Source organism: Gymnoscopelus braueri (assembly GCF_963280865.1).
Source record: "Gymnoscopelus braueri genome assembly, chromosome: 1".
NCBI classification, from domain to species: Eukaryota; Metazoa; Chordata; class Actinopteri; order Myctophiformes; family Myctophidae; genus Gymnoscopelus; species Gymnoscopelus braueri.
The window spans coordinates 28,704,739-28,721,141 of record NC_137603.1 but is presented as its reverse complement, the minus strand read 5'-3'; the positions used below and the strand labels follow the sequence as shown (position 1 = coordinate 28,721,141).

Below are 16,403 nucleotides of genomic sequence, written 5' to 3'. Positions count from 1 at the left end.
TTGAATACATGTCCAGCTTGCATTGTGGTCTTAAACCAAACTTGAAAGTTAAAATATGTTCAATAAAACTTTTGTTCAAATGGAGATGTGGAAAACTTCTGGTTGTGTCAATAAGCCTCCATCACATGCCAGTAAACACTAGCCAGTCTGCTCACATTTTGACCAGTACCAGACAGATGCCCTGACATATTACAACACACAGAGGAAGATTGCAGTCCCCAGCATCTCAAAATAAAGGACCTCCGGCTAAAAAGGTAACCATGATGTTACAAACATACAGTAAGCAAGAATTATCTTTCTCAGACAGACACAAATGGGGCGACCTTTCTGCTCTGTAGTGGCTTAATTACATTTCTCCTTGCATACATTGAAATGCTTTGACTCAAAAGGTTAACCTCACCCAGTTGTTATATGCCACGGTTTTTAAATTGAACAGTTTAAATCAAGCAGTTGGTATATATGACCTTAGTCTTTGAAAAGTGCTTGTTACACCAGTAATGTTAATGTAACTCACACAACTTTAAATGGTATTAAAAGTCAAATCATACGAGTTCACACAATGATTTGACTAATTGTTTGATGTGAAATATGTTTATGTAAGCAACAAAGATCAATCTGCTAAATTTGACACCCTATAAGTAGTTCTATAAAAAGGAAAGGGAGACATTGTGCTGCATAAGCTACTGTCATTTAGATGGAATAACTAAAAAAACAAAAACTAAACTAAAATGTGTTTAAAGAGGCTTCTTTCTCAGTGCATGGAGACCTGATAAGTAAAAAAGAAAATAATTCATAATATCAGAAAAAATAACTTACACATTCTCTATGTATTCTACTCAGTAGAACACGATTGTACTGTTTGAGAAGTGTTATTTTAAAAGAAAAGTGAACAAAAAAAATCTAAACAATTCAAATTATAAGGAATAGTGAACCGTGGAGGTTATTGTTTTGTGATCATAGCCCGATAGCACTGTGGCGTCTCCATACCCGTCCTTCTATTGACATAATCAGCTGCTCTACCATGCTTGTGGTGTTCCTCAGATGTGGCTGTGGTCAGCCAGGGTCAGAAGGGTACAAGTAGATGATACGCTGGTAGAGCGCGGACCGGGAAAGATATTTGTTACAAACTGTGCCTGTGGATCGGTGGAGCACCCAATGGTCCTGGCCAGTCCGGGGCAGAGGAACAGACACAACCTCTGCAGGTTGAAGTGGAACTTCCTACGAAAGTTGTGGTTAGTCCAGAAGTAGAAGATGCAGTTGAGGAAACCATTGGAGGCTGGCAGCCAAACCACCACAAACTCCACCCACTCTGGTACTCTGCTACCTGTAATGGCTGTCAGGCAGACATAATTAATGGCCAATATATACTTGGTACAATATACTTTGTATAAATTGGTATACATTTTATAATTTGTATAAATTGGTATACATTTTATAATTTGTATAAATTGGTATACATTTTATCATTGGGATACATTTTATCAATTGTATAAATTGGTATACATTTTATCATTTGTATAAATTGGTATAAATGCCAGCAATGACACAGAATATTTGTGTGTGTGTGGACAGAAACAGCTTTTTGTAGTGATGACAGTCATCTTCAATTTTAAATGCCATAACAAAATGTCAAAGTGACTGTCAGCTTCAGTTTGGGAGGTTTAAGCTTCACCTTTCACTGGTTGGTCCACAGAACTGCAAAGCTCTTTGTAAATGTCTTTCCATTTAAAAGCATTAGCTGTGCAGTGACTTTATACAAGCTTAGACATTATTCTGAGGCACTATGCAGTGCATGGTTAGGATAATTGAGACCCATGATGAGGATCTGACTTTTAGACCTAGAAATAGCCTTGAAATATCAACCTTCTGCTACAAAATATGAAGAATGACAGAATAAGTCTGAATGCCATTTCTCAACCTTCCCAGTTCCCACTGAGCTCCATGGGGAAATAAAACCTTCTGGTATGAGTCTCTGGTTTCTTGTTTTCCATCATCGTCACAGAATAAACAAGACATGTTATTTAAGAGAGTGAAAAGCATACAGCAAATGTCCAACAAATATCTTGCTTTTAAAGTCATCAAAAGTTGTGGTTTACCTGATTCTTTAACATTTTAATTTTAATTTTGGGGTAGGCCTATTTGCTAACATACAGACACTGTCAATAAAGTACAAGCGGATTTAAAGTTTGTTTTGAATCCAGCAGTGGTGGAAAGTAATCAAGTACATGTACTCAAGTACTGTACAGGTATTTTTTACTTGGAGTATTTTAATACTTTTACTCCACTACATCTCAGAGGCAAATATTGTACTTTGACAACTTTAGTTACTAGTTGCTTTGTAGATTTGGATTATTATTACAAAACATACATTAACCACTTCAGTCCCATATACATTTCGGCCATTTGAAAATAACTGATCTGCAAGCTCACAAGGCTTTGCATTGCGGCGCATTGTGAGCTTGTAGATCTGCTATTTCCAAAAGATTTTAATACATTTGAAAACTTGAAATGGGACATTCTACCTAGCACCAAATGTATCAGAAAAGATAGCAGTCAGGAGGATGAGACTAGCCGGCCACTGCCACCGAGAATTCCCGGTCAAAAAGCTCGTACTGTGGGAACCAACACACGGGCATCGATCAAGAGGACGTCCAACACCTACCTACGTGGGTGTACTAAGGAAAGATGCTGGTGCAGAAAGCACAAAGGAGCTGGCCAGATGTATGGAAAACCGAGATGACTGGAGACGCCGATGGAGGGCTCGTCTGAGGACGACGTAGAGAGATTCTGCTAGCCTGGAAACCAGATGAATCTGCCAGTGCAAAAATAAAAGCCCTCGGCAGATCTGGTCTGGCCCCGCTTGGTTGCGTTTGGATTTCCCTGCCCCCGAAGTTGTGGGGCGCCAATCAGGGCCCAGTATGCAAATATGGGGCGGGTTTTATCACCAGAGGCATTTTTTTAATTTGCCTCTTGAAACTGCAGGTTCCACACAGAGATTCCAGACTAATGTATACGCAGTGATATTAGTCTGGCCATGCCAGGCTTACATTTTGCATAATGAGTACTTTAACTACATTTTGATGCCAATACTTTTGTAATTTTACTCAAGTACATTTTGAATTCAGGACTTTTACTTGTAACAGAGTGTTTCTACATTGCAGTATTTATACTTTTAATTAAGTAAGAAATGTGAGTACGTTTTCCACCACTGGTTTGAATCCAGCTTACCATTGTAGATCATAGTTGCTATGCAGGGCGTCCAACAGATGTAATAAACTGTCATCACAGGAACAACCACCCTGACCGCAATGTCAGGCCTGTTGCTGCGACTGTACTTGCGCAACTTCAGCCTCTGCTTCTTGGCAGCACACCACAGTCCGACGTTGGCGTAGGTCATGACGACCGAGCACGGGAAGAATATAAAACAGATCAGAGTCAGGGAATACGGAACATTCGTGGCATAGATCAGATTGCAGACCAACGACGCTCCGGAGAAGTGCACCTCGATGATCATGCCGTCTGGAAAGGAGATTGGCAGCAGTAGTAATGGAGGAAAGCACCAGGCAAAGGCGATCAGGAGCAACGTCCTCTTTCGTGTCATCAGCGTGGAGTATTTGAGCGGATAAAACACTGCGATGTACCTGCGATTTAATAAAGCATTCGGTTAGCTATTCAGGTTTTAACAGAGTAGTTCACCCCCAAAAATTACTTATTTTCTATCAATTACAAACCCCATGAAGCCTTGAATACTATACATGGAGATTTTTGGGATTTTATCACATAATACAAATAATTTAGTTATTTTGTAGATTTTGATTATTATTACAACAAAACATACATTAAACACTTCAGCCCTATATAAATTTCAACCTTTCGAAAATAGCAGATCTCACAATGAGTCGCATTCAAATACATTGACATTTTGAATATGGTGTTAAAAATGACATACTGTAAATAAGAACATAGTATTATAATAGTAATAGTATAGTAAATCCGCCGATCATCAAATGATAGGCTTAGGAAAGCGACAAAAACAAAAAAAATGGCCATGAATTCAAGGCTCCATGGGATGTGTAATTGATGGAAAATAGGTTTTCCTTGCTTTTTGTATCCGCCACGCCAAAAGGCATGGCGAGAGAGTATGTTTTGCCCCCTGTCCGTCCGTCCGTCCTAATCTCTGCCACCGTTTGCCCGGTCGCTGTGAAACTGTGCTCACACACTCCCTGGATACCACAGCAGAACCTCTGCCCCACATTTCTCAGATCAGCCTGTCATAGCGCCACCATGAGGCCGAAAAAAAACGGCCTACAGATTTTGTAAAAAAAAACACGTGAATCGGTACACACTGGCCCTCATTTATCAACGTGGTGCAGCCCAAATAATGGGCGTAGAGCGAGATCACCGCACCTTTCGGCATTTATCAATATATCCTGACGTGGGCTTCATCCTACCATACGCTGAGATCTCACGTCTGGTCGAGACCAGTTGTTGACGTTGGCTGCGCCCGTTTATTCCATTCTAGACCTGCGGAGCAGCATTGTCTGACTGTCTGACAGGCATCTGGACACATAATCCACTCCTAAATGTATATCTACACACTAATAATTAATCCCTGTGAAAATATAACATTTTATAAAGTAATTTAAACAAACTGCTTTAACAGTCATTCAGTTGCATTGGCTATTTTAAAATAGCAGATCTGCAAGCTCAAAAACGGGTCGCATCGCCACGCATTGTGAGCTTGTAGATCTGCTATTTTCAAAATATACGAGCACTTTTGCGTCGGGACTCCCGAGTCCCGCGGTCGGGACTGCCGACGATCTTTTCATGGACAGTGAGGTGTACAAACTTACAGTAGCTTGTCCTATGTTATGGAGTTATGTCATAGAGAGTTTTGAAGACTGCAATCTGGATGGGTTAAGGATATAAACCCGACGCTCCAATCTCTTATTAACGGGACGGACCGAAACCACTGCCGTCTCACGGGGAATATCCTACATGACTGCTTGTGCACTGCTCGGTATGGGTTAAATAAATTAATATACAAACGTATTCCATTCATGGCGATGTGATTGGTATCATAATATGTCATTCATGTAGGCTACAAGCCTACGTGACAAAGATTGTACCGCTACGGTAACGGTACGGATTACAATACATGAAAAACACAGCTGGGCGGGCGTGTGTGTGTGTGTATGTGTGTGAGAGAGAGAGAGAGAGAGGGGGGGGGCGTGTGCGTGTGTGGCGAGGCAGGCGGGGGAACTCTTTCTCATTGGCTTTTGATGTCTTTGGTCGTATTCTGGTCCTTCTTCATGTCGTAAAATCGGGGCGTTTTGAGAATATTTAAGGGCGTGTTATTTAAATGACGCTAGGTTCCAGCCGCTGTGTAGGATTCGTTGATAAATGTGACTTCGACGTTGGTGTACGGCCGAATATATGGAAAAATATAAGCCGGTTTATAAGCTGCGTTGATAAATGAGGGCCAGTATCTCTACAGTCATGTGATCAACACGGATCTGTCCGACTTTCCATATTCCATCCTGATTGGCTTCCAAAGATTGCAGGATTGGTTTATTTTGAACAAAATGCCTCAAATCATGAACGCAGCATGCGATATCCGTGAAATTTTCCACGTAGATTCCCACTTGGCCCAGGAATAAATCCCACTTGTAAACTTTCAAATCAGCCTCATGGTGGCGCTATAACAGGCCGATTAACGTTTTTACCTATAACTGCACCGATCTGCGTGAAACTTTGCACGCACACTCCCTAGAGGCCAAGGGAAAACCTTTGCCCTACATTTTTCACATATGCCTTTTAGAGCGCCACCAGGAGGCTGACTTCTGGAGAAAAAAAATTGCTCTTACTCCTTCAGATTCTGTCCAAAAAAAACAAAACAAAAAACCACACAAATGGGTACACAGTATTTTTTGCACGCACATTCCCACGAGAAGAAATGCCACCCTTTTCACATTGGCCTGTTATTACGCCACCAGCAGGTCTAATTTAGCAAACCACATCTTTGGAACAAAATGCCTCAAATCATGAATGCAGTTCGATTGCCGTGCAAGGCCCAAGAAGAAATGGCACCCTTTTCATATTGCCTATTATAGCGCCACAAGGAGGCCATAATAACCTACCTGACCTGGAGGAGACTTGTGCTCCGAGGAACACTTTTACTAGTTAAAATTGTTTTTTTAAGACCCTCCTTTTTATTGATTGTTCTATGCAAATGTGTTCTATGCAAATATTTTATTTATTCTGTAATGTAGCACTTTGAGGTTTGTTTCAAATTTAAGTGCAATACAAATAAAATGTATTATTATTACCTATAAAAATACTTAAGGGATATTTCACTTTCAAAAAATGTTTTGGTCATTTTATCGTCTACTCAGGCTTTTGTGAGCCCCCCAGACAGTTTTTAAGTTGCTTGATTCAGTATTAGATATTTGATATTCATTTTATGAGACACGCCCCCTTACAAACCCATTATAACTTCAAACTCCATTTGTAACTTTTTTTCGACTACTTTTTTATTTATTTTTATTTTTATTCAAACTTAAAAATAATAAATGAAAAAAGTAATTGAAAAAACACGGCCCCCTCACGTATTAGAAGGACAATATCAATCACCAGAACCAAGGACGGGTGTTCCCGATGAATCAAACATGGTTAAAATGGAGTTTGAAGTTACAAGGGTTTGAATAGGAAGGGGGCGTGTCTGATAAAATGAATATCAAACTAAATACTGAATCAAGCAACTTAAACTGTCCGAGGTGCTCCCAAAAGCCTGAGTAGATGATAACATGACCCAATTTTCTTTTGAACGTGAAATATCCCTTTCATAACAGTAACAGTATTTAGAATGAGTTAAAACTTATTAAAAGTGCATATATTGAGTAAAAATGGGTAAAAATACTTAAGTTACTTTGTTAAAATGTAGTAAAAATATAAAAAAAAATGTTAAAATGAGTAATACTTAAAAGTAAATAAAGTGAGCAAAGAATATAACAGTAAATACATTGAGTACAAATATTTTATATTTATTCTGTTGCTGCTCCAGATGCAGTGTTGTACTGTATTTGAGTAAAAGTACTTCAAGCTATCAAAGGTAGTTAAAACACTTGGCGAGCGGCAGGCACACTTTATTAGAAATGTTGTTTCTAGTTGTTATTATTACCTTTCGAGGCTCGTGGACGCCAGCGTGTAGATGCACGTCGAGTATACGGTGGCGTTGAGAAAGGCCACGACGTGACAGACAACATCCGGACCTTGATCCTTGTAGTCCTTGATCAAACTCACCCACAGGTTCATGGGCATCACGATCAGGCCGAACGCAGAGTCCGCCACGGTGAGAGACAGCAGTAAGTATCGGGTGTTTCGTTTCCATCCAGACACGGCGGACGCGATGACCATGAGGACCGCGATGTTTCCCAAGGTGATCAGCACGCCCAACATCGATATGATGCATACTTTCACCTGCCGCCCGTGGCTGAAGTCTAGTTTCAGTGATGTGTGCGTCGTGCTGGAAAGGTTTAAAAAGTCCTCTGCTGACGTTGAGACGTTTAAAGTCGGATACATTTTGGCCGTTGGCATTTATTTAGTCGGTTACATTGTGTGTAAGACAGGCAGCCATGGGCTCTATGCACAGCAGCCATGTTGGAAAGAGATTGGGCCTCTTCTTTACTTCCTTCACAGGTGTTACCAATGATACTAATGAAGGCTCTGTTGTTCCAGTATTGGCATCAAAATGTACTTAAAGTACAAAAGTGAAAGTACTCATTATGTCCCATTTCACAAGTCCAATATCATATTGAACTTGATATTTTATACATATTGAATATGTATAAAAAATCTTTTGAAAATAGCAGATTTACAAGCTCTCAACACATCGCAAAGCGAATCGTTGTGAGCTTGTAGATCGGCTATTTTCAAATTGCCAAAGTATATAGAGGGCTGGTTAATGTACGTTTTAGTTATAGTTACTTCAAAGTAACTAGTAACTAAAGTGTTCAAAGAATTAGTGGAGTAAAAAGTACTGCCTCTGAGATGTAGTGGAGTAGAAGTAAAAGTATTGAACATTGGAAATACTCAAGTAAAGTAAAAAAAAAATACATCACAATTGTACTTAAGTACATTACTTGAGTACATGTACTTAGTTACTTTACACCACTGTTAAAAACACTTAAGCCCTTTCAGTGTTATGACAAATTGCGAAAATAGCCAATCTACAAGCTCACAGCATGTTGCATTGCTTAACATCTGCTTAGCTATTTTCGAAAATGCGATGTTTTTTTAATATATATTTTTTAGAATTTTGAAAACATTTGCCCATAGCCTAATGACATGGCCAATCTCATCTCTTTTCACCTCATGTTTTATTCAGAAGCTAGAAGCTACAGTGATACAGTGATGGCTCAATCATTGAGGCAGAGGCTTTCTATTCAAAAATGGAAACTAGGCTAATTGGATAAGCCAGTGAAATGTTTTTTTTTGTTATTGTTTTTGCTTTTTACATTATTTTCTACTTTTCACAATACGTCTGGCACCTGGGTGGACTTTGCCTTCAGCTAAGTCTTATCTTTGATGATTTATAGCAGTAATGAATCAGAGGTACAGGGCTGAGTGCATATCCTTTTCAAAAGAGACAGAATCGGGTGAGAGAGAAACACCTCGTTGGCTGAGGAAAGAATCAGCGTGTTAAGGATGGAGGACTGGCGGAGGCAGAGGGGGGAAAATAACCCAAGAGGCAGAAAGGATACAGTTATGTCTGCCTTTCTGGAGCTTGTATTGAACATCACCAGAAGGATCTGCTCATTAAGATGGTGACAAGCACATATATCAAAGCCAAATCTCTGTCAGTTCTCCTCTGGGGGATCTGCCACTGAGCAGCTCTGTCTTATAGATGCATGTATGCATGTGCACCTTACAGTATGTTTGCTCTAGGCTATATGAAGTACAAAATGTAGAGGGAAAAAATCTCCCTTGGGTCTCTCTAGAGTCTAGAAGGAAGCTGCCAGCCCAACTTAAACATTAATCTTAAAATATTAGTAGTGGATTCTTCAGAGAGAGAGAGAGGGAGGGAGAGAGAGAGATGGATGGCATTTCCGTATAGCTTCAGATAGACTCTTCGGGGAAAGTCTGAGATTGAGCTGGAATAAATATTATGTTTTGCTTGCATGATGTATATCAATTGCTTTCTTCACTGATCCCTTCACAAACATGACAGAAATTAATTGTCATTTGTTATGGTTACCTGGAATGGTGTGTGCAGGCAAATGTAATATTCATCCAGAGTGGGCAAATTTATGAAACTATCAGTACTACGCCCGCCGGTATAACTATGACTACTCGTAACAATAATAATCAAAAGTAGTCAGGAAAGTATGTTTCTGCATTTCAATATGTAGGTATATTCCATAATTATGACATACTGTAGTGTACAATATGTCTGCAGATGGAAATGTACACTGCACAATCCCAGGTGTCAATATAAAAATGGACTCTGTGTTAGGGGCAATTTAAATCTGAGGGGCGGTCATAAGTGACCAGAAGTGAATAGGTAAGAAATAAAGTATGAGAATGAAAGAATATAGACATAATTCCTGATGTTGTGAAGCAGCTACTGTGCAACGCCTATAATTCATACATGAATTATAGGTGTTACACAGTATGCTGCTTGTAATGCAAATCAGTTCATAAGGTCATAAACCTCAATGTTTGTTTGAACGAAATGAGAGGGGGAAGAAAGGAAGTGAAGAAGCTGTTTTGATGGATGACAGACTTTCCCAGAGGAAAATGTCTAAATCAAGTGCTTACCTGGATGGACGGGTCTCGTTTCTTTGACCTGGTGCTTTGGACATCTGGTGAAGGGCAGCTGCACTCAGAAGTGCAGACAACACACTATTGGCTATTTTGTACAATAATGGCATGCCCAATTTTTTTACGCCAGGGTCAAGTGGTTAAAGCCTTCCATTAGAGGAGGTGGCAGTAACCTCGTTTTCGTTCTGAACTGACTACTAGTGTGATCCGGTCTAGGCTACGCCTAATCTAGAATTCTAGGAAGTGGTACCGGTTATATATCCGATTGAAATATTGAAACAGATATATCCGGTTGGCACCGCTTTGTTTTTGTTTCCCCACAGGAATGCCGAAGTTATTTTCGCCCTAGACTGGATCAGAAAACTGTAAAACGAGTTGATCCCAGACTAAGTTCGCACTGGAGCAGAACTATAAGGTGATGGACCATGTGATACTGCTTTTGATTATTGACCTCTAAAACCAAATTTGAATTGGTTGCAAGATATTGAATGCTGTCAGATTAATTCACCCTTTGCCTTTGACATACTCCCATTGTTAAGGGCCCATCCTCAACGTCTAGGTCCTCAAACTCTCTCTCCACCTCAGACTGCCCATCCAATACCACAGACTCAGCAGCAAGACGGTGATCAATCTTATTGACCAGCTTCCAGCTCATTCCATGCTTCTGGTTCAGATGGGCTTCCTGCACTTCTCTGACCTTGCTTGTGAGCTCCTCCTTCTCAATCATGTACTTTTCAGGTACAGGACCTTCCTCTTGTTGCACTTCTCTCAGCAGGTGTCACTGCATCACACTCCATCTCCTGCCTTGCTTAGATCAACTCCTCTTACCATGTAGGTAGTATTTACTTGTCCAGAATGGCTACTACCAGTACCGCAAGACTGCAAATGTCCACTATCCCGGTAACGCAACACTGTAGAACACTCACTGTCAGTGATGTGATCTAATTTTAAGCTGTAGGTGACTCACATGAGTTTAGAAAAATCAATAAGATAAACCTTTATTGTTCAGGTATACAGTATAGCAGCACAGGAACATGTACTGCAGCAGTCAAGAGCCAATTAAAAAAATCATCATTGCAACACTTTTATCCCCAGTCTCCTCCTGTACACGGACTCATTATCTCCTCCAGGCTGCGAAGCGGACATGGTGTGTGTGTGTGTGTGTGTGTGTGTGTGTGTGTGTGTGTGTGTGTGTGTGTGTGTGTGTGTGTGTGTGTGTGTGTGTGTGTGTGTGTGTGTGTGTGTGTGTGTGTGTGTGTGTGTGTGTGTGTGTGTGTGTGTGTGTGAGTGTGTGTGAGTGAGTGAGTGCAGCTTATCTCAGAAACCGCTGGACCAATCAGCACCTAACGTTTCGTGCAGGCTGCCAGCAGGCCAAGGAAGATACTCCACCTGAAACTTTTCAAATCAGCCTCATGGTGGCACCACACCGCGCCGCCTTATGTTTTGGCCTTTAACTCCTGGACCATATGTTGTACAATCTTAACTCCTGGACCATATGTTGTACAATCAATATGTATTTTTTCCTGGATTCCTTAAATAATGCAACTCCCCATATAGGGCCTAACTACATTTTCCAAAATTTTGCATCGTCTTCAAAACACTCGTTTTGCTACTACTCATACATATTTTGTCCAAAACCCCAACAAATCGCCACACATTATCTCTGGAGTTATGTGATAAACATGTATCATTCTGATTTATCATATTCCGTTTGGATTACCTATAATTGCCTTCTAATGTTTGAGGGAGGGGCCTATACAAAAAAAAATATATGAACACATCGTCCGAACTCACAATGAAAGAGGGGCTTCTAAACAACGCAGAGCCAAAAGCACAGGGAGCACTACAAATGCTACAAATGTCATGTTGAGGGGCCTTATAGAGTGCACCTCTGATAGCACTATTACATCTGCCCATAGGGTGCACCGCAAATGTGAAAAGTTGCACCATATGTTGCACCATATGTCATATAAACGCTATATGTCCCCTGCAGCTTCCTCGAGTCCTGACGGCTGCAACCCATGAAGACTTACACAGCCCTGGCTAGGCAACCCAGTCTAGTCGAGATATGCGCCCCTTTCTAGTTGTTGATGTGGTGATGTGGTACAGCTGCCAACTCTCACACATAATTTTATCCTATGAATGTACAAATATTCCCTGAGAATGCCACTTCTCAAGCCCCTGGAGGGTTTTTAGGCATTCTCCTTCACATTTCTACCGAATCTTTGTGTATCATTTTTAAATGTTCTTGTAAGTGATAATAAACAAACAAACAAACAAACACATTGAGAGTGAGACTCAGACAAATTACAGTCTAAATGTTCTCACGCCACAACTATACTATTTCTCACCCTGTCACCCTTTCTTTTTTTTTTTGCATTTTCTGTACTTGGTATTGTGATATACGCTCAAATGATCAAATCTCACTCCAAAGTTGGCGGCAGCCCAGGGTAATTGAGTTTGACAAGGCTGAATGAATTTATAAAAGTCCACAGATAGCACCCACTCTCCAATATAATAAGCCACAATGTATAATTCTTTGTGGCTTTTAATTCTTGAAATAGGACAGTGTTAATTGGAAAATTTCAACTACTATAATGTATGGCACTGAACTAACTATATTTTGTCCATGCACTATTCTCTCTCACAAAATCCAATATATCTTCATCCCTGTGGGGTCCCACGGGGCTATATTGTAGTCCTGTACGTGCTCCTACTTAATCAACATTCTCCATAACAAGTCTGCAGTGTCAGATGAAAGCAATTATAGGCTACTTTATTCCAATGATATCATACTTTGGCTTCCAAACTTCACAAAATTGATTCACAACAAAATAAATAGTATGTCAGCCAATACAAAGCCATTGCCAAGTCAAGGCTTTGTGACAATACGACATGTACTGTAAGAGACGTGCTGTAGGCTACAATAATTGTTTTAACAGAAATATTTCATAATTTAATCTGTATTCATCATCTGCCAATGTGTAGGATGTAATTTACATCATACTCTATTGCTCAACAATTCATACATTTCCTTTGCTCTGTGAGGATTTCTGCCTTGAATGAGTTACAGTAGTGTGTGTGCGTGTGTGTGTGTGTGTGTGTGTGTGTGTGTGTGTGTGTGTGTGTGCGCGCGTGCATGAATACACACGTAATAGTACTTAAACCTGCATGGTGATTTTTACTTGATCCCAGTTGAGTATGAGTGAGATAGAGAGAATGAAGCACTTTTGCTTGGATATTTGTGTGGGTGAGCTCTTGCACTGATGTGATGTGGAGGAACGTGGCCGCTGATCATTGTGTTTATGTGTGTGGGCAGCATCACAATCTGTTTCTATTGAGGGGCAACACATGATGTTTAGGATAAATACTACCCTGGGGGGGAGGTTCTGATAATGACTATTTGTCTGAAAGAGAACAGGTAGGACTATACTGCCTGACATTCTGTCTATCAGATAACGGGGTGCTTCCAGCATGGACAAAACCAACCTGACAGGTTGAAGGGAGTCTGAATTATCTCTGAGACTTATCCTCTTTATTCCTACAGAACGTAGTCAAAGTCACTTTTTCTAGTTTGCAAATGTTTCTGTTTTATGTAATTTAATCAAGCAGAAATACCTAAACATACTCCTATGCTACAAATGTATAAAGAGATAGGAGATGAATTACACTCCTATACTGTAATGCTGCCCTGTGGGGGCTAAAAACTATTCATTTTTTTTTTTTTTTGCCAGTTTATAGACAGCTCATGTTGACCCTGTACGTAATAGTTTTCTTTTTTTTCCATCTCCCTTGCATCAAAATGGCAATACTGAAGCTAAAATGTCATACTTAGATAAAAGCTGTTTAACTTTACCCATCTTCCCACATGCACCGTTTTTCAGTATAGCATAACAACTTAGTTGACCGGTGTCCCCCAGGACTCTATACTTGGTCTGCCCTTCTCTTCACAGAAAATAGCCAATGTAGATAGGCTATTTTCGCAGAATATTCGCCGTAGGTTCATGTGGTTAAATGTAACGCAAATGTTTTGCCATGTTTGCTCTTGTGAGACTCTGTTTTCTTATTGTGCCCACCTGTCTACTACTTGAAATGAGGTTAAATAAGAACCACTCCAGTAGTTTGACAAGTAGGAAGATTTGTAATGTGAAAACAAAGCAAAGCCAATTATGCGTTGTTATCCAGCTTAAAAACAGCATTATCTCAGTGGAAAGAAAGATACAATAATTAATGAATGGCAATTAAAACAAAAGGTGGTAATTATTAGCAGCCAATTCACGCCTTTGCAAGTTCCCTTCATTAAAATTGTATACCCTGTCATTAAGATGTACAAGCAGGAGAACCCCACACTTAGAGATAAACACAATAACTGCTTTCCAATACCACAGAAAGAAGTCTGAGGCATGCATAAAATCATTTCCAAAATGTCTCACTTTTTATCATATGGGAAAACGGCATGTTTTAAACAACCAATCTGACTTACATTTTAGCCAACAACTGCAAATCGCAAATATCTATCTGTGGGAACAAAGTCTTATTCTACTATACAGAATACATTTCTAAAATCACAACATATCCTCTACTGGCTTTGATGATCAGAAGCTAGGCATTTTGGGGCCAAGTACTCAACCCCAGTAATCGATACTCCTGGTCACAATGTGTCACATTGTGAGCTTGTAGATTGGATATTTTCACTATATTTGAAACATACGGCTTAAGGGGTTAATTCATTATGTACTTTTTCCCTGCCTAGAAATGTAGTGGAGTAAAAAGTACAATATTTGTCTTTAAAATGTAGTGGAGTGAAAGTCAGTATCCAAAAATACAAATACTCAAGTAAAGTACAGACACTCGGGAAAAAAATGTAAGTACATTGAGCACAGTACTCAAGTAAATGTACTTTGTTACTGTCCACCTGTGTTTTTTATGTCAAACCCTTCTACATAGTACAGTAGTTCTGGCACTAGAGAAGAAACAGGCAGTCTCAACCTTGACAGAGCCATATAGAGGCATGTACAGTAATGCCCAATAATAGCATGGGATACATTTGACTAAACATTTTCGCATTTAAGTGCTGTTAAATGCTTTAATGTTATATGATATTTTTATGATTTTATGAATATAATTAATTTGTATTTTCAAACAAGACAAAATAATTGGTTCAAGTTGCTTTCCTCTGCTGGAGTTGAGACATCTTGGCTTAGTAAAGTGCTGTTAAATGTTTCATTTAATGTTATTTTATTTTAAAGATTTGGATTAACTCTTTCAGTGCCAAGAGTATTTTCATAAAGTACTCCCAAACTGCCAGGAATTTGCGTTTTTTTAAATTTTTAAATTTTGTAATTTTTCATTCAAATAAATGATCTGATTGGGGTTTTAAACCCATAATACAGTTCTACCAGTAGAGAGCAACAAATCGACACATTGATGATCTCGCTGGCTCACTCGCCCCCTCCCAAACAGGCTCACGTCATATCCAGTCAGAACCGGATGTTGACATTTTCGATAATCGTTGATCGGGCTAAATTACGATGCGATACACGACTACGATGACTGATCGTCACCCAGACCAAAGAGAGTAGACGTGGACCTCTCCGTTCGCTTTTTATACCGTGTGAAAAACCGTGACTTTCCCTATTCTGGCCGAAAATCACCGGAGAAAAACAACGTGACCCGGAAATGAAATTTTTTTTTTACATCCGGCTCCGGGTGAGTCTGATGTAGTCAGGAAGCGAAAGTGATCATGAAAAATATACAGAATAGCGCGACCACAGTCAAAAGTAAAAACTCGGGATTTCTCGTGCTGGCACTGAGGGTACTCGGGAAAAACTCGGGATATGTCGGGGCGTGGCACTGAGAGAGTTAATCAAATTGATTTGTCTTTTCAAACTAGAAAAATAATAGGTTAAATTAAAAAATATATAAATATAATAAAATTCCTATAATAATATCCCAATGCATAAATGGACTATCATTGGTATATAAAATGTAGAGATAGAGACTATTACCAGCTTGGCAAAATGTCAACATTTAGCTGTTTCTTATCTGTACAGACAGCTGCCATTCCTTGTGAAATAAGGTTCACAAGATAAGACAAGATAAGACAGGTGCTTGATGTTACCTCGATGTTCAAATCAGGATAAATCAGCGCTGATTTAAGTTCTTGCCCTAAATGAGTAAATCAAACTTTACAATCATACCGACTAATGCAATTTTCCGTTATGTGGTAGCTCAATGTATTTTCTTTCTTTCTTGGTACGGTCATACATGTGATGTGACATTGAACATGACGTTTCTTGGTGTGGCATGTTGTCTTGCTGTTGTGTAGTATATTCTGCAATTGGACATGTTCAGGGAAACGCTCCAGAATCCAAGTCTTGTGTCAAGGCTGAGGCCTGTTTTAATTAACAACTGATGCTAATTGTCTCACCCTTAGTCATTACAGCACAATCATACCAAATTTGAATATAACTGTTTAACTCAAGGGTTATTACGAAAACAGTACAAGATTATCTCTCCCTGTCCTCCGAAGTTATGGCCTGATCTCAAACCCACACATATTACCCCTACTTGCTTTTCTT

At 39.6% G+C, this 16,403-nt stretch overlaps 1 protein-coding gene across 1 annotated transcript; it reads right to left on the bottom strand.

The window, feature by feature from the left end:
• Positions 1 to 1,037: 1,037 nt before the first annotated feature.
• On the bottom strand, positions 1,038 to 7,581 carry LOC308088261 (putative G-protein coupled receptor 21; the record flags this gene model as incomplete). Its single annotated transcript, XM_080432663.1, has 3 exons — positions 1,038 to 1,333; positions 3,229 to 3,641; positions 7,181 to 7,581. The coding sequence occupies 3 exons, from the start codon at positions 7,579 to 7,581 to the stop codon at positions 1,038 to 1,040; spliced, it is 1,110 nt and encodes a 369-aa protein (XP_080288789.1).
• Positions 7,582 to 16,403: the final 8,822 nt, after the last annotated feature.